At 39.9% G+C, this 17,464-nt stretch overlaps 1 protein-coding gene across 3 annotated transcripts in view; it reads left to right on the top strand.

Annotated features, from left to right (window-relative positions):
* SPOCK1 (SPARC/osteonectin, cwcv and kazal like domains proteoglycan 1) overlaps positions 1–17,464 on the top strand; it is a 257,804-nt gene that overhangs the window by 165,176 nt on the left and 75,164 nt on the right. For all 3 annotated transcript variants that reach the window (XM_015293953.4, XM_040647227.2, XM_046900473.1), the window contains one exon: positions 6,538–6,670. In XM_015293953.4, the coding sequence (XP_015149439.3) occupies positions 6,538–6,670 (133 nt within the window). The remainder of the gene's footprint in view (positions 1–6,537; positions 6,671–17,464) is intronic.

Genomic DNA, 17,464 nt, shown 5'->3' with positions numbered 1-17,464 from the left:
GCCAACCACCAGACCAGACTGCCCAGAACCACATCCAGCCTGGCCTTGAATGCCTGCAGGGATGGGGCATCCACATGCATTACACTTGTGAGAACTTGGCACACCATGTAGACGTCCAGTGGCAATGTCATGGAACATTCAGTAATTCCAGTTAATCACCATGATATAAGTGGGTTTTGTCCAGTTGGTATTTTCTAATCAAGGCCTTTTTAGTAAAAAAAATTCTGGACCAGTTTAATATTATTCAGATAGGAACAGAAGTAATTAGCTGTATTATTGTAGGAAGCAGAAACAGAGAGAAGTGAGCGCTGTGAGTAATGTGGACATGTATTGAGCCAAATTCTTTGCTTGTGTAGTGTCACTGAAACAGTGACTTCAACAATCAGTAGAGACAGTACCAATCTCTATTCTGTTTACCTGACACTTTCTGTTAGAAGAAATGGTGTAACTTGTTTATTTTTCCTTGAGAAATTTTACACTGTTATTTGCAGCTGACCTTTGAAAATTCATTTAACAAAAACTCCTCTGTGTAAAGAAGTGTCTTTTTCTTGTCCAATAAAATCAGGCTGGATGTGGCTCTGGGCAGCCTGGTCTGGTGGTTGGCGACCCTGCACATAAATAGGGGGTCGAAACTGGATGGTCATTGTGGTCCTTTTCAACCCAGGCCATTCTGTGATTCTAAAGACCAAACGAAGAACTTCCTACCTACTGTCTCCTTCCTCCCAAAACTTTGGCAGTGCTTTCAAAATAAAACCCTGCCAGCCCATGCTCGAAGGAGCCTGATTTATAAGTGAACTAAAATCATCACCTTTACCTGCATATATGTTGTACGTGCCTTTGGGAATAACCACTCTTGAACAGGAGAAACATAATCTTAATGTTGCAAAATTTTGGGGGGGAAAAAAAAGTAAATTTTGTAGCTTTTGTAAATAAGCTCCATTTTAAACTTCATATTTGTATGAAAAATATGAGAGAAGTATAGCTACAACGGTGTAGGGCACACCGGATGAAAAGCATGAAATCTAGTGCATTTTATTTCTTTATTAATATTAAAGTTCATTGACAGCTGGAATTGAATTTGCACTTGGAAGATCAAATGTAATTACATAAAAGCACAGAATCGGTCTTGCTTGTATAATCTGTTGATATTTTGGCTGTTTTTAGCTGGCAGTGAAATGACACATTTATTGAAGCAAAAAAATTGATATACTTTGCCATCTTCAAATTTCTGACTTTTTTTCTGACTTACTGTCATTAGCTCATGTAGCTCAAATGTGCAGCTTACAAAAACACAATATGCTCATTTTCTCTTAAAAGCTTTTGTTTCAAAACTAAAAACTGATATTCTAAATTGAGACATTCTGTATCAAATCTATAAGGCATTACCTTTAACTTCATGTCTTTACATGTTGAGTAGTTACACCATGCAATATCCAGCACACCTATAGTCCATCAGCAGGAGAGATGAGATACAGAACGGGGCTAAGAGATCACTGCCTTCTCAAATAAATGAATCCAACTCCATCAATTAGTTCAGTAAATGATAAGAAAACGAACTTTGTGCAACAATCTGAAGGATGTGGTAAAAATCTGTTTATCCTTCTTATGTCGTTTGCTCAAACATACTGCAGTCACGCTGCTGTCTGTTGATCCCTTCCAAGGCTGAGGATGACCTTAGAAGACAAAATATTCCCTATAAAAAATTTACATCAAAAAGTGTTTAAATTTTCCCTGAATATTTCATGGCAAACAAATGTGAGATTATTCATGGCTGAGGGACCTGTCTAAAGTGCAAAAGTAAACGTAAATAAATGCACATTAAATTACAATAAAATGTGAAATGTTTCCTGACTGAAAACGCTCCCTTGGAAAACTGGTTTTTGCACAAAACATCATTTTTGAGCAACGGCCTCTATTTTGGTCATGGCCTGGCCACGGGCTTTTCCTATATCTACACACTAAGAACTGTTACAGGCAAAAATGAGAACCATAAGCAACACTATTAGTCAGGAATTATGCTTTCTGTATTATTATTTTCAAAACTGTAACCCAAATTGCAGTGTTTTCTTCATTCAGTTAGGCAAACTAATGCTGAATGGAAGGCAGAGCTCAGACCCTGCTGGCAGACTGTCCCAGCAGCAAGAGCTGCAGAGCTGCTGCTGCCTGCCAGGTGTGACGGGGCTCCGGGATTAGCAGGGCTGCCAGCTGCACAATTCAGCTCTAATTGGGGGTTTGGCTTCTGGCTCCTCAGGCACACCTGGAAGCAATAAACTCTGGGTGGAGTCAGCTCTCCTGAGCTTCTGGTCCTTTCTGCTGTGGAAGTTTGAGCTTAGAAGATCAGGGTTGGAGCGCAGGGTCTGTGGTTTAGGGGAAGGTTGAGCAGTGTGCTCGTCTGGGATGGAATGAGGGTGTCTGGAAATCTTGCTTCATGCCTCATCTTCCTGCGTGAGCAAAGTAGATGTGGTTGCCCTATATTTTCACAGCACGTGGTAAGTGTTCTGTCTGTATAGTGTATAGCGAGTAATGGAGCTGAGTCAGTCTACGTTCTCCTCGTGCTGAAGCATGAGTGTTTTCAGATGCTAAAAATCCTTTATGCAGTAAAGTTTTCAGATACTAAGTTCTGTAAAGCTTAACTGCTCCTTAAATCTTGTATTTATCAGTTCATCAGCCCGCAAAGTGAAGGCAGGCAGTGGTTTTCTGTTCATATTAAAGCTCGGGCAATACAATCGCATCTACCTCCTAGAGTATGAAAAACGTCTGCTTTGGTTGTTCTTATAATCGTGGTGGGCTTTTGCCCCTGGTTTGTTCTCTCTGCAGGATGGTTACTTTCCAGTCATTTGTAGTGGCTCCTTTCAACTCTGAGCTGTGAAGCAGGATTAAAGTTGGTTAAGTTGTCGGGAAAAAAAAAAAAAGACCCAAGCAACCAGGGTTTAATTTGTTTTGGCCTGCCTTGCTCCTGACATATTTACTCTAAAACAAGATGATTAGCATAGCAAAACATGCTCCCGGAGTGTGTGAATGTGCCCTTCCATTGAGAAGGGATTTGCAGGCTGTCTGCATGTGGCAGCCAACATTCTTGTCTGGGTTTTAATTTGTTTGTTTGGATGTTTGATGTGTTGTTAAGGGGTTAGAGGCTTGAACAGCTTCCAGAACTCTTATCCTGCCTCTCAAAATGGCACTCCAGAAAAAAATGCAAACAGGTTTACTTTTGGGGGAAGAAAGTGACCTTTTCTTGGACGTGGCTGCTTACCTGTGTTGTTGGCACTGAAGGCAAAGAGGGAGATTTGGGCATCCACTGAAAACTTTCAACTATTGCTTACTCAGCCAAGGTGAAAAAAAAAAACAATCTGCGGCTTTCTTCAAATACAGTGATGTTTTGTGCTGATGTTTTTGGCAGAACTGTAGCTTTAAAAGAATAAAGTTACTTTTGAAACCGAAATTGTTTCTTGCAACCAAAATGGCCACTGGGCTGCACTGCCAGCTAAATCACAAACCCAGGTGGTAGCAATCATTGCAGATTTCTTGCAGCAATCCCTTGTTTCTAAACTTGCTAACTGGAATTTTTCCTTTGGAAAGGACAAAATGCGTTGGGATGTACTCCACTGTGAATTCTTCTTGTTATTAAGTGCTCCTCTGTTTTGAGAGAATAAGTTTCCCCTTAATATCAAAAGAAGATTCTAATGATGGAATGGGGAGGAGCAGTGCTGTGCCCTTCCAGGTCTGTAAATGAAGTGCTTCATGTCCAGGTGAAACCATTCTAGTTAGGGGATGCGATTAGGGTTAGCTGTCACTTGCATGGCTCACCAGTGACTCCAAGACAGGAGCAGAGCTTAGCCCTAAGGCTGTTTGTTCTCTTTATTCTCTATAAAATGGTGGAAAAGGCCAGACTTTATTATCTGCTGAAATAACACGAACTGGACAGCCTTTAATTACTTTTTCTTTATTATTTTAAGTGAGGATGGAAGAGTGGAAAACATGACTGGCTCTCCAAAAATCTTGTAGTAAACAGTGGCTTTGTAGTACCAAGGTTGAAGTGGCCAAAGCAGGAGCAGGGAAGCGAAGAGGAGGCTGTACATCTGTGCAGGATGGGCTGAGTTTCTGGAGCGGGCATTTCTTTGTAGGGTGTAATGGATGTACCTTGGTCCACAAATGCTGTGTGATGTACTTTAGGCTTGTCTAACAAATCCCAAGATCTTGAGGCTTTGAGTGACATCAGTCTAGTTAAGAACCTCAATCTACATTTAATTATGATGAGGTGCTTGTTAGTTCAGTCACTCATCTTCATCCTGAATGTTTTGTGGGTAGTGGCTTTGTCAGATTGTAGCAGAAATGCTGAGTCATGGCCTGAAGCAGGGATGGAGCACCTGGTGGGAAGGCAGGGCCAGCCCAGGGGAGCTCAGGTGCATGCAGTGCTGCCGAGTGACTGGAAGGGGTGGAGCCAGGATCCATCCCTTCCCAGCCCTCATTTAAGGGTCGGCAGTGGAGATGAGGGTATCTCCCAAGAGATCCCTGTGTACGTGAGGCCTTCCAGAGGCAAGCACATTTTCTTCTTTTGTTTCTGTGGCTGCTGCACTGGGGCTTATGTTCATTTGCTGCAGCCTAGGGTTGTGCCATCCCATATCACTGTACTCTCCCTCATAAAGCCAGGCTGGATGTGGTCTGGTGTTTGGCAACCCTGCACATAGCAGGGAGGTTGAAATTAGATGATCATTGTGGTCCTTTTCAACCTAGTCCATTCTATGATTACAGCATTACACAGATGTTTCAAGTTTAGCATTTCTGAGCTGTTTTTCTGTGACCTAAAATTTTATGTAAAAGTGCTCAAAAGAAAGACAAGACTCTTCTTTTGAGATTGTGGCAATCAAAGGCTCCAAAGGGAGAGCAGCACTTTTTGTGTCCTCTATCTCCACTGACTGTTCATCAGTGTCCCTTACTACATCCAAACATGTTTTGATTCGTAGTAAAAGAGCACTGTTGGAGGCAAGGGGACTATGGAGAAGTCAAAATTACTAATAGAAAAATTAAAGAAGTGGTTTGTACAGCCCCAGCACCACAGAATGTATCTGCTGAGTTGTCTGGTTTTAGAGCTAAGCAGCCCCATACAAGTAACTTAGCAAGGCAGAATGCAGCTGAAAGAGGGATGTTGCTCTGTGGATCAAGACAGCTTCTTCAAAATAACAAGGAAAATGAGTCTTTAATACTTTGTTTCTGTTTTTCAGTGTTTGATATCATGATTGGATTCCTTCTGTGGATGTAATCTTTTTCACAGAACTAGTCATCTCTGTGACAAGGGTTAGACTAGGAGAAAACTTGAACCCACGTGAAAGAATAGAATTTGTATTACTTTAGCAACTGAATGTGTCATTACATCAGTCAGTATTGTGTTGCAAATTGCAAGCTGTAGTGAAATTGCTTTAAAATATCCGTATATATTTTTCTAAAACTGTGATAAGGTTATTCAGCAGTGCATTGAAATAGATTTCTATCTGAATCTTTGTATCATATCGTTTTTTAAGTATAGTATGGGAACAGATGGCAGTTATTCTTCTTAAGTCTCCAGCAAAGTTGATGCTTTCCCTTTCCTTGTGAATGTTTTCAAGTGAGAGACAAGTGCTCGTGGCCAAAGTGTATCTGTATTGTAACTTCGGCTTGTGGTTTATAAAAGCAAACTTTTAATCAGTTTACAACAGTGTGCTGATGATAATTAGTAAACGTTGCATGAGCCAAGTAGTTCATTAATACAGGAAAATGAGCCATTAATCAGAATCAGTTCCAAGTGGTTTGCAGTAAGTTTTTGAAGCAGATGTCACTTCATACTCATTTTTAATGTAATAATCAAGTAGACTGTGGTACAAATGCTTGTGTAGGATTGGAGGTACTCTCTGTCACTCTCTGGTGTTCCTGGTGGCACTGCCATTGATCTCAGCATAGCAGCTGTATAGAAGTTGGAATATTAAGAATGCTACTGCATGTACAAACTTATTTGATTTCTATCTGTCTGTAAATTTTTATAACCATAATGTAATCTTTTTTGAAACAATTTTGCTCTCAAATTGCTGCTGCCTGCTTCTAATCTGAACTCAGCCTTAACAGTAATTTATTTTCATAAATGCTTTGAATAACTTTCTGTTCCCCGAAGAGGAGAAGTGTGAGGAATCCATGGAGCTGCCTGGCCATAAGTTACAGGCTTGAATTTGGCAACTCAGTGAAAATACCACCTGCTTTAGCAGTGTTTGTATGGTTCCCAGGGAACACGGTGTGGTTTAACAAAATGCTGTACGCATAAGTGAAGTTGTTTGTAGATATCAGAATGAATCTGCCAAGCACTGTTAGTCTAATAGTGCATAACAATTTATGACTTTCAGATTGTCTGCAAGAACATGCTGTATTTTAGAAGCATTATTGGGAGCTATATTTAATTTACTCTCCTTAAATGAATGCTCTGTTGAAAACCAGGCTACGCTTTCTTCAGAGAAGCTTTCATTCTTCTGTTTCACACAAGCGTGTTCAAAAAACCTGCTGTCTCTTGCTTTACAGCATTCGACAAAAGAAAGGAAACTTAGCCCAGAAGCACTGGGCTGGACCAGCTAACATGGTGAAATGCAAGCCATGCCCCACTGTGCACGCCAGCCCTGTCTGCGGCTCCGATGGACATACATACACTACCAAGGTAAGTTCTGCTTGTGCCTTGCAGGCCTTTTAGCTGTGGCTGTCCAGGCTGGAATATAAAGATGTAATAGTTATAGCTAATAGGCAGCATTAAATTAGAGTCTGCTTCAGCCCTCTCCTGTGCAAAAAGTGCTGATAAATTGACATTTTTTACTTATCTGACAAACATCAGATTGGAATGACAAACCAGGTTTTTATGGCTGTCATGATTGGTGTTTCTCAAAATAGCTTGTTCTTGCCAGTGAAGTACAATGTTTCCAGTGCCGATGATGCAACAGAAATCTGTTTGACCAAAATGTTTTGCTCGCTCAAGAAGGTTTCAGGGTGTTTCTTGTTTTTAGATTTGGTCCTCAAGTGTTAAAACAACATGGCAGTGTCATTGTTCTGTGATGGGCAGCTCTCCTTGGTTTTGTTTCTCAGACTGTGTTGTTAACATATAGCAATTTGTTTACATCTCTTTTAACGCTCCTGTGTGCCAGATGTGGTGTGTATGGTACCATAAAAAAGAAAATTCCCATAACCCAGCAGGGATAAATTGGCTCATTGTTATACTAAAAATATGATCACCTTAGGGCTTGATTCAATAAAAGAAACTGTCTTCACAGTCATTCAGCAGTCCAGATCTCTTATTATCAAATAAACCCTTCCATGTCTTAGATGCATGTTCCATAAACAGTGCTTCAGGCGTTGGAAGTCATGTTTAGGGAGTGCCTCTAAAGTTTTCTTCTCTTCCTACATCCAGGGTATAATTGACAGTCAGTAAAACTTCCCTTTAAAATCCAAACAGAGCCTCTGAAATATCCAAGGAAACTAAAAGATCAAGTGGGGAGAGCTGTTTGCTGTGACACAGGCGCGATGTCACCTGCACTGTTATGCTCCATTCTCAGTTGGGCAACTTGACTACATCCATTAACAGATGCAGATATTAAAATGCTGCCACAGCTAATTCATTTAAGCCTGTCTCCTGTTCTGGCTGAAGGATCTGCATAGCCGAAGGAGCAAATCAGCAGAAATTTTCTTGCACACACGATATACACTAACTCATTCTAAGTTGCCTGTTAAATAAAATACTCTTTAATACTCTCGAGGATATTTATTTTGTAATGCAGAATAGGCATTAAGGATTAAAGTTGAGCTTTTTGAAATCACCTTTTTTGCCTCTGGAATCTAGAGGATAGAAGATGAACAAGTCTATAGTAAATAGCCTTCGCTGCATACCTGGTCATCCTGTTTAAGTCATTTCTGTGCATCTTGCCTTCATCACTGCTATCTCAGTCTTTTTTTGACCTTTTTTTTTTAGCCATAAGATCTATTTCTTCAAAGTTTAATTTCAGACCTTTAAAGCAAAATTAAGACTGCAGAACTTGATCCAGAATGATCTTTCATAAAGCATGTGGAAGGTGGAGGACTCCTGGCTTGATTTGTTTAATTTTTCATGAAAAATTCAAGAAATCATTAAGAGTTCAGTTCCAGGAAAGGAACCTAGAATGCATTTTTAATTGTTATTCTTCCAAATGATATGTTAGTCATTCCTGCCTCAACAGCAAAATCTTCCGATTGTACAGACTATATAGTGACATAGTAAAGGCGTTATCATTCTATTGGTTTGCACTGTGTGCTAATCCTCAGGCTGTCTCACTCTGTTCCAGTGCTTTCTCTAGAGATGGTGCTTTAGAAGAAAGCATTTTACTTATGTTAATTACAGCTCAAATGATTCAGGGGACTATCTGTGCCTATCCCCATTGACTAAAGGGATTAGGATTCTTTAAAGACAGCCATTCCCATGGCAGCGAGGGAAATGTTATAGGCCCAACAGAGGCATATTTTTGAACGCCATTCCTGGGACATGGTGTTAATGCTGGTCATCTCTAGAGACACTCAGCCACTGATAGTGGAAACTGATATGGAAAGCATGAAATGGAATCACGTTCCTCACTCACTTCGTGTATTGGCAATGGGTTCAAGCATCCGCCAGCATAGCCGATTTTCTTGAAAATCCATTTATTAAAAAAAAAAAGCCTCATTAAAACCAATTCTATTCAGGTTTATTTTCATATATGAGAGTGGTACTGCTTCAAAGTCTCTGCATGGTATAGGTATTAAAATTTTCTGTTTCTGAAGATTTTGAAACTTGCCTCAGTTGTTGATATGGGTTACTTTATCAGCTTCATAAAGTGCTGAAGTTGAAGGGCATTAAGGTCTGTGTTTTCTCTTATTGGTTTGTTTTCCATATAACAGATGTGTTTTATGGGAGGTGTGATTCTTAAGTTGTGTCAGACATCTGCATGTTTGGATATGGCAAACACTGAATGCAGATGGAAAATGTGGTCTGTAGCTCCTCAGTCCTCATAGACTGTTTGAACCAATAGGCCTTGGTGCCTCTTGGACCTGCAGGATGTTATATTTGTGGAAATGTTAGGAAAACTCTTATCAGCCTTTTTATGTCAACTTTGAACTACCACTGCTTTACGTTAGGCTAAAATTTCAGAGTCCTCTTCCTGCTTGAGTGTTTTTACATACATGCACCCTCTCCACTCTTACAAACTTGTAAAGAGAGGCTGCTGTTTCCAGGGTATAAAGAGCTCTGTTTAATGCTCCAACAATACAAAACATTCCTATAGTCTATTGCAGTCGGTGTTGAAAGCTCTTTAAGGCACAAATGGATTAAGCGTGTGAGGTAAGTAAGCTCTGTAAAGAGCACTGTGTAATTAGTTAATGTTTTTGTCAGCAACACATTAAGAATAACTGTGTAGCTGTCAGTTTTACAGGAAGTTTAATTAAGCTAGTTAATAAAGCAATTACCTGAACATGACAGTGACTGCACTTAACTAATCAGAAAATGAAAATAAGAATGATCTTAAATTACAAAACATACCACCTCAGTGACTAATGTAGCCTTCAAAGATGGAAAGGTACATTGGTATAATTATTATGCTTCTAATTAGGTACACTGTTGTTCTGCAAATTTTAATTAAATCATTGCAAACTAATTAAATCCGTGATCGTGCCTTTGTTTGAAAATGGAAAAATCACTTCCTGTTGTCATAACATCAGGTAACAAATTTGATATTAAGAGATATGCAAGAGAAATAATTCTCCAGTTATCTTGAAACGGGAGACAAAATAATGGCCAAAATAAGCAACTGCTATTAGTTAAATGTGCTCATTGTGAGAGCTGCTACATTTAAGTAGGAGGAGTCTGCATTCCGAAGAACAATAAATGAACATTTGTAGTGTCTGAATGTTGAGAATATAGTGCAGTATGTCAGATTTTTCATAATGCAAATGTTGGCTGGGTTACCCATCCCTTAAGCATGGGGTGCTGCTGTTCAGCTGTGGTTTCTGCACAGGTTACCCTGCCTGTGTTTTGTGTGATGGGTACTCAGCCTTTCTGAGAACACAGCTAGTGCTGTTCCTGATAGAAGACGAGATACACAGCAGAGGCTTGGCAAGCAGTAAGATCTATCTGATCATCAGCTGAGTGAGGAGTTCCCTTGTCTAGGTCACAGCTGGACTCTTACTCCAAGGTAGACCTTCCCTCTGCCCAAGACCTGGGGCAGTGAGGCTCAAGCTTAAAGTGATGTGAGCTAGATACCAAACCCTGTCCTTTGGAAGGTAAAACGTGGAGCATTGTATTGCACCTGCAGCAACTACGAAGTTCATTCAGCCTGAAGCATGAATTGAGCCATGTTGTTTGATAAAGTGCTATCTATCCCAGGACATCCTGTTGTTTAATTACATATTTCTTCTCAGCATGGTCTCAAGGTAGGAGCAGAGAATTGAGAGTGAGGTTGATGTCAATTCTTACGTGGGGAAGGATGGGATGGCTTTCATCAGCTTACCCAAGGGTGGATTTCGAAAGGCACAGATGGCATTTAAGCACCATCTGTGACTTGGAAAATTTATCCCTTCACCTCTTAGTCTGAGTTTCCCTGGTGTCGAATTAGATGTGGAAATCCATGTCCTGAGTGCTGAGCACTTGTGGGAGACCACAGTAAATCACTCCTGCACAGCTCTATTCCCAAGTTTTTGTGGGGGCAAGCTACAGTGATGCTTGTCCTTCTAAAAAGACTTTTGGTGATGTGTACTGTCAAGATAACACTGGTGTAGTTATTTGCTATCAATACTGTTATCCTCTCAAGGTTAGAAACTGGTAGACTCAAATGTGTTGTCAGGAATAAGCAAACAGAATCCTGCTCTGGGATCTAAGCTGAGCTACTGTCCCCAGTTTTAACCGCTTGTTCATAAATGGATTCGATGTATTCCAGAGCCTCTTCAGTAGCACAGCTGGTGTGATGGTAATTGGTTAGCTTATTATCAAAGGCATTTCTGTGTCAAATAACCATGTGACTGAGCAAATTCCCGAGTTTCCTTTCAAATCCTGCTTAGTTTTATGTTGAGGTAGAGAGGCTTCTGCCTTTTAGTGATGTCAGATAGTAAATTCAAAATCCCAAACAATCCTCTGCCAATTTCATATCATAACTCAGAGCAACCGGGCTCACATAACTGCTGATCTGTGCATTGTGGCTACTTCTGAGACAGCTTTTCACCTAACTCCCAAGAATATACACACGTTCACAAAAATTTTCACCTGGCATAGAATGGCTTGTGAGAACAGCAGAAATAATCTTCAGTCTTCTGAATCAACAAATAGAGGAAAAGAGCTCTGGGCAGTTCTTATGGGTAAAGACTATTTGGTCATACTGCAAGGTTAGAGGATTTGTAAGTGAATAAGAAATTGCTGTGGCTCAGGGCACAGTGCTCCTTCAGAGGCTGTGATTGCTGCTATGCCTTTAGTTGTTGGGGAGAAGCTTTCATGCAATTCTGCAAATGGAGACTGACTAATTAATTTTTCGTGTCGGTAATGAATTTATAGAAAATATTTCTAAATTCTCTTTAAAAAAAATAAAAAGACCATTCTCCATATGTAACTGCAGTAGGGGAGTATAAATGCCATGCTGCATGGGAAGTGCAGCCAAAGAACCTGTGCAGAAGAGAATAACCTTCAGATTTCTGAATGAACATTCGCCATCACTGAGTGAGAGGAAGAGATGAAGCTTCAGATGGCATAAGGCTGCTTCTCTCACATCAGTGCCTTAAATTCTTTACAAGTCCATTTTCCCAAATGGCTCTGATAACACTTGTATAACTCTGTAAAGTAACTGAAAGAGCTCTTCTTTTTATGTGTGCTTTAGAAGAGCAGGATTTTGTTGTTGTTGCCTTGAGTTTCGTCTGTGCTCCCACAGGATAATCTCTAAATAAGCCAAAGAATCACTGTTTGCGGAGTTTGCTATGCTGCTTTTGTGGAACTCATTTAAATGTATTGCAATTCAATCAATAGGATTCGCTTAAAAGTATCTATAGAATGGGTGTATTAAGTTCATTTATCTATAAATAATCCTAGAGTTTAGTGTTTAGAACTGCCATATGATAATGTGGCTGCTCATGTTCACATCTCACTTACTCCAGATTAGAATAACATAGTGTGCAGATATGAGGTGTTTTGCATTATTTTTTTAGTCACACATGTTCTAAATGCTCTTTACCAAGCCATTATGAAACATTAGGAGTTATTCCTCCAACGAGCTAGAGATTTGTAATAGGCTAAGATTTTAATCTAGATTCTTGTTTGTCAATCAGATTACTTTATTTACACAGCAAAGACTGATGTTAAAGGAGGCCAAGTCATTGAAACACCTAATGTTAATCTTGCTGAGTTTCTCCTTGCTGATTCCATGGTTCTACTATGCTGAAAGCAATGAGCAGTGGTGGTTTTTTTTTAAGCACCCAGGTAACTACTGCCAATAATTAGAAGTATGAATATGTAACACTCCCAATGGTGACTTTGGATGGTGAAGTTCAGCATTCCAAAAACTTGGGAAAGCAACTCTTTTATTGAATGTTTTTAATTTAGACTTCAGCACATGTTTTAATGTGACTGCATCACGTTAACATCTCGAATAGTGAAGGTAGGAGCCCATCTTTACACTGGAAGACGCTGGACTGTAATGCACCTATAATGTACCTCACTTTGTTCTGAAGATCCTTCAGCAGTGTCTTTCCTGGTGGTGGTGGTTCTGTGGCTGAACTCCCATTTTTTGAATACTCGTTACCACTTTACATTAGACTACTATAAAATGCATTTGTTGATCAAGCACATCACCAGCAATGACTTGCTTGAGCACATTAATCCCAAAGGAGAGAGCATTAGATGTGGCTAGAGGAAAAGCATAACTTGGGGCTTTTTTTCTTTTTAAATATGTGGTTGAAGCCAGCATAGAATGACAGAAGACGATGTACTTCTTAATAAGCTTCTACATTAAAATTGCAGCAGGTGCACAGGGAGAAAGAAGAAAGCAGCAAATAGACTGTGTCTTGTGTACTTTGAATTACTGTGTCAGTAGTGATGGATGGAGCAAACAATAAAATCTGACCTGTCACACGATGCTTATGAGGCTAGGAGCCTTCAGGCATTTGTAATTGGCTTCAGCCAGCAATGTTAATGAAGGTGGATGGAAAAATTAGATTATTTGAGTGATGCAGACTGCTTTATATTTTTTAGTATGCAAAAGAAATAAGAAAAGGCTTGTAAGTCAGAGAGGCTGAAGCTGTGAGGCTTTTTGTCTGTAAACTGTCTCTTGTCCCTTTATAATAGAGCAGGCAAAAGAATAGTTTTTAGATAACAGGTTCATGCTGTGTAGAATATGGGTTATTTAAAGTGATTCTGTGGGGCATCATTTTTAAAGCATGTGGGAGGTGCAATGCATATAGTCTCCATTAACAATAATGGGATTTTTGTGTATTTTCTTTATATTCGGCATGGCCTTCAAATGTGCCCCTGTAGTATAGACCAGAAAGTTCATCTTGAGGCTAACGTTACTCAGTGTGCATTGTACACAAGTCAATGCATTTCTTGTATTTGGGAATTCTGTGGTGTTTACATGTACAAGTTAACCGGGTTCGAAACAGTAACACATAAAATAAATCATACTAAGAGTAGTTGGTGTGAAAAAGAAGTTGTGTTGATATTTTCCCCAGGAAATGGCAGGAAAGAGTTTGGGGTATGGAGATGACCTTGTGAGCATTGAGCCATCAACTGCAGAGGGTTTGGGAGGTGGGTGGGGAGCAGGTGGCCTTGGGTTAGAGTCTGTAGGGGGAGAGAGGAAAGTGGTGATGCTATTACAATGCGAATGGGAAGATGTAAGGGACAAACTCACAGGAGAAAGTAGACTGCTGTAGTTCCATTGCTTGCAGAGTAATTTCTACATACTGGACCTGTACGCAGTCACTGTCAATTAGGTGATACAGGCAGGCTCCTCTGATCCACTGGGAAGTTTTTCCCTGAAATAAAACAGAAACGGAGAGCTTGACTAGTTGCCTTCCCCCTGCTGTTCATCAGTGACAAACTTAATAGACAAAGGCAGTGAAAATAGTTTAAGATCTTTGTAGTTATACCCATTAATTCTTATTTCCGTATAACTTAGACAGTTTCCCAATGATATCTACTTCTCCTTCTTTCATTTTAATGTGTTGCTTCTATGAATAAATATGTAGGGAGAGAGGATCACAGCTTGTCAAACATACAAGATTCCTCTACTTCGTTGCAGTGCAATCCCAGTAAAAGCAGGCTTTGGTCCAAGCATTCTCTGTACTGATTTTTTTCTGTGCTTTGGGAAAAAGATGCATTTTGTTCCAAATGTATGGCAGTGGAGGATATTTTCCTGTTAATACAATCTTTTGTCTTCCATTGTTGTTACTTGTTCAAATGGAGAAAAGAATGTGAAATGGGTCACTTAAGGTCTAGATGGCTGTTATTCACTTTTTTCTTGTAGATTATAATGAGCAGGTGGGGAAATAAAGGAGAAAGGGAAGCTTCCTAGTTTAGATTTCAGTAATGCTGGTTGTGTGACCTCAGTAGGAATTTCTGCAGACTGATAGAGCTGGCATCTGAAAAGATTTTTAGACACCTGCATTCTCAGGTCAAAAAAGAGTTTTTCAAAATGAGCAATTTGAGGGGGAGAGAGAGTGCTGAAAGGTCTTCTAAAGAAAAGTTTCCTTGGGTAACACGGAAAGGTAAAAAGCCTTTTAAAAACTTCAGAAGTTGAATGGAGATGCTTTTCTTCAGTCAGTGTCTAGACAGCTTTTTGTTCATTTGCATTTCATTAATGAGTGAGTTCTAAAAAGCAAGGAATTAATAATAGAGAAGTAGAGGCTTTCAGAGGAGGGATGGCACTGGCTGTTACGCAAGCTTTCTCATCCAATTTCTGTGCAGGACAGGAAAGACAAGAAAACATTGTAGGATGCTGTTCTAATGTGGGTTCTGCCTACCTCCCAGAGCTTGCCCTGCAGGACCTCTGCTGATGGATCTCATGCCCTGGGGCAGTGCATGGCAGCACTGTGCAAGTCCTCAGTTTGATTCCATCCTTCCACTGCTCACATCCAACCACAGCTGAGCACTGTGGGGATGGACTGGAACCACTGGTGGGACTGAGGCAGGGAATTACTTTTGTCCTATCCTTGTCTGTCTGTTGCTGCGCACTCACAGTTCTTGAAAACTGTCCTGCAGTCTCAATGTCACATGTGAAATACTGGCTCCCATAATTCCTGTTTCCAATGTCTTTGCCCCATTACTTTCACCAGTTTTTACCAGGCAAAGGAAAGGATCAGCATGACGCTTCACGCAGCTTCTACATACTGCCTGTATGGTTGTGAATGGATTTGCAACATCTGGTTTTCACAGATGTTTGGCATAACTTTATCTTTCAGTATCATTCAGAGTGTAGGTGTGATAAAACCCAAAGATAAAGCTGAGGATAGAGGTGGTCCTTTAATAGCTAGTAATAGCACATGGGAATGAGATGTGACTCCAGTGAAATAAACAGGACATGAAAGGGAAATGTAAAGGTTTGGACGATTTTTACTCCTGTTTAGATGTGGCTTAAAGCACACTTCATCTTCACCCTTTGATTAAGATTCAATGCATCAATAACTCCTTTCAAGTCATCTTGACACAGATTATAATCAAGAGCCTCTCTGTTTTTATGAGTAACCTTTTTATTTTGACCTAACTAAAATAGAGCTGTAAATGAAAGGTCACAAAAATGGCATAAATTGTTATTACTTCTCTTAGCTGCCTCAGAAATAATGTTCTCTTAGAGTAACAAATAGAATTAGTCAATGGAATTAATTATCTGTGGAAATGACATCACTGCAAGGAAAAAGCTTCACTTGGACAATTAATAAACTTCAACCAGAATATCTGAAGTTATAAAACCAAATTCTGTGAAAACTGCAAAATAATTAATTTCATTTGCAGGTGTTCTTACTGGGGGTTGTGGATTGAGGGGGAGCGGGAGGGAAAAATGTGTTTTATTAAGCACAAATTAGGGTAGACAAAGTACTAAAAGCTTTTTGTAGATCAAGGCTTCGACCTGTTAATGGACTCTTTCCCTTTTAGCTTCAGATTCTCAAGTTATTGCAGGAATATCTTGCCTTTCACACAAATGGAAACTACTTGCCAGAAATTCCAATTCTAGACTTGTTAAACATTTTCAAGAGAGGTGAGAGGCACCTGCTGCCCAGGGGGCTAAATGCTGCAAGTTACAGTCAGAAGCTTGAAAGATTGAAGACGTTTCCTGGTCATATGTAGCCAATTTAAATTGCAGGGGGACTGAAGGGAGAAGCTGTTTCAGCTGATGCACTGCATTAGCTGGGAATATGGTGTGTTTGTGCAGGATACACAGTGATCATAGGATGTTCATCATGGCCAGAATCTTCTGAAGTTAGCATCAAAGGCCTTTCAGTTCAAATGAACAAATAAATGGTAGAAAACGGCTAGGAAGAAAAACCTCTAATGAAAATGGAAGAAGAATGCTAGCCAGGACAGAGACATCACTATTTTCAAAACTGAAATCTGTCATCACAGAGCCTGTATTGGAGAGTTAGTATTGGAAGTGTGTTTTATTACTTAAATATATCTTGCACAGGCAACGCTGAGCAAAGAAAGCACTTCTGAGTTATGTAACTCTTTGATGGGGTGCCATAGGGTCTTTCATTTTACACCAGTAAATTCCAGAGCAATAATTTAAAGACTACACTTTTCCTTAAATCTGAAAGCATGGTCTAAATCTTCTGTTTAGTTTGAATGCTTATCTGATATGCCTGATGTTTTATTTCCAAGCTGAGTTACGTCACTGGCAGGCTCTCTGACATAGTTTTTTGACTACTGCGAAGCAGATTAGCCAGAAGAAGGTGTTGGGAGGCAAAGAATGTGGTCTATCTAATGCTGAATAGGGTTGTGGAAGAACAGTGTGAAGGCTTGTGGTTCTGTAGGTAGCACCATTTTGTGTGGTGGCAGGGGATCTCTCAATGTTTGCCATTTGCATGCGGCATACGTTCAAGGGGAAGTTAGTTTTACCTGCTGGTACGGCTAGTTCTGCCAACTTCAGCCAGTTACTCTTATCAGACACGCATGGATTGCGGTTTCATCTGTGCACCTGAGGGTGTAGTGAGATCTTGCAGTTCTCCAGGAAGGGAGATGCAGTCAACCTTTTGGGTCTTCATATGTAAATGCTGTTCAGGTTTGATAGGGATTGTATAGATGTTGATGCTTATTGCTAGGGCTAGATGGGGACGCTTCATACTATTCCTCTATTAGCTTAACTTACAAAGCTTCCATTAGTAGGCACTCAATGGAAAGTTACTTTTTTTATTCCTTGTATCTGTGCTAGAATTTGATGAGAATGGACATAATGGCAAAATTAAATTCTAAATCACTTTATTTAATGCTTTTTCC

The sequence above is a fragment of the Gallus gallus genome, chromosome 13 (genome assembly GCF_016699485.2).
Source record: "Gallus gallus isolate bGalGal1 chromosome 13, bGalGal1.mat.broiler.GRCg7b, whole genome shotgun sequence".
NCBI lineage: Eukaryota > Metazoa > Chordata > Aves > Galliformes > Phasianidae > Gallus > Gallus gallus.
This window is presented reverse-complemented; position numbering and strand designations above follow the sequence as displayed.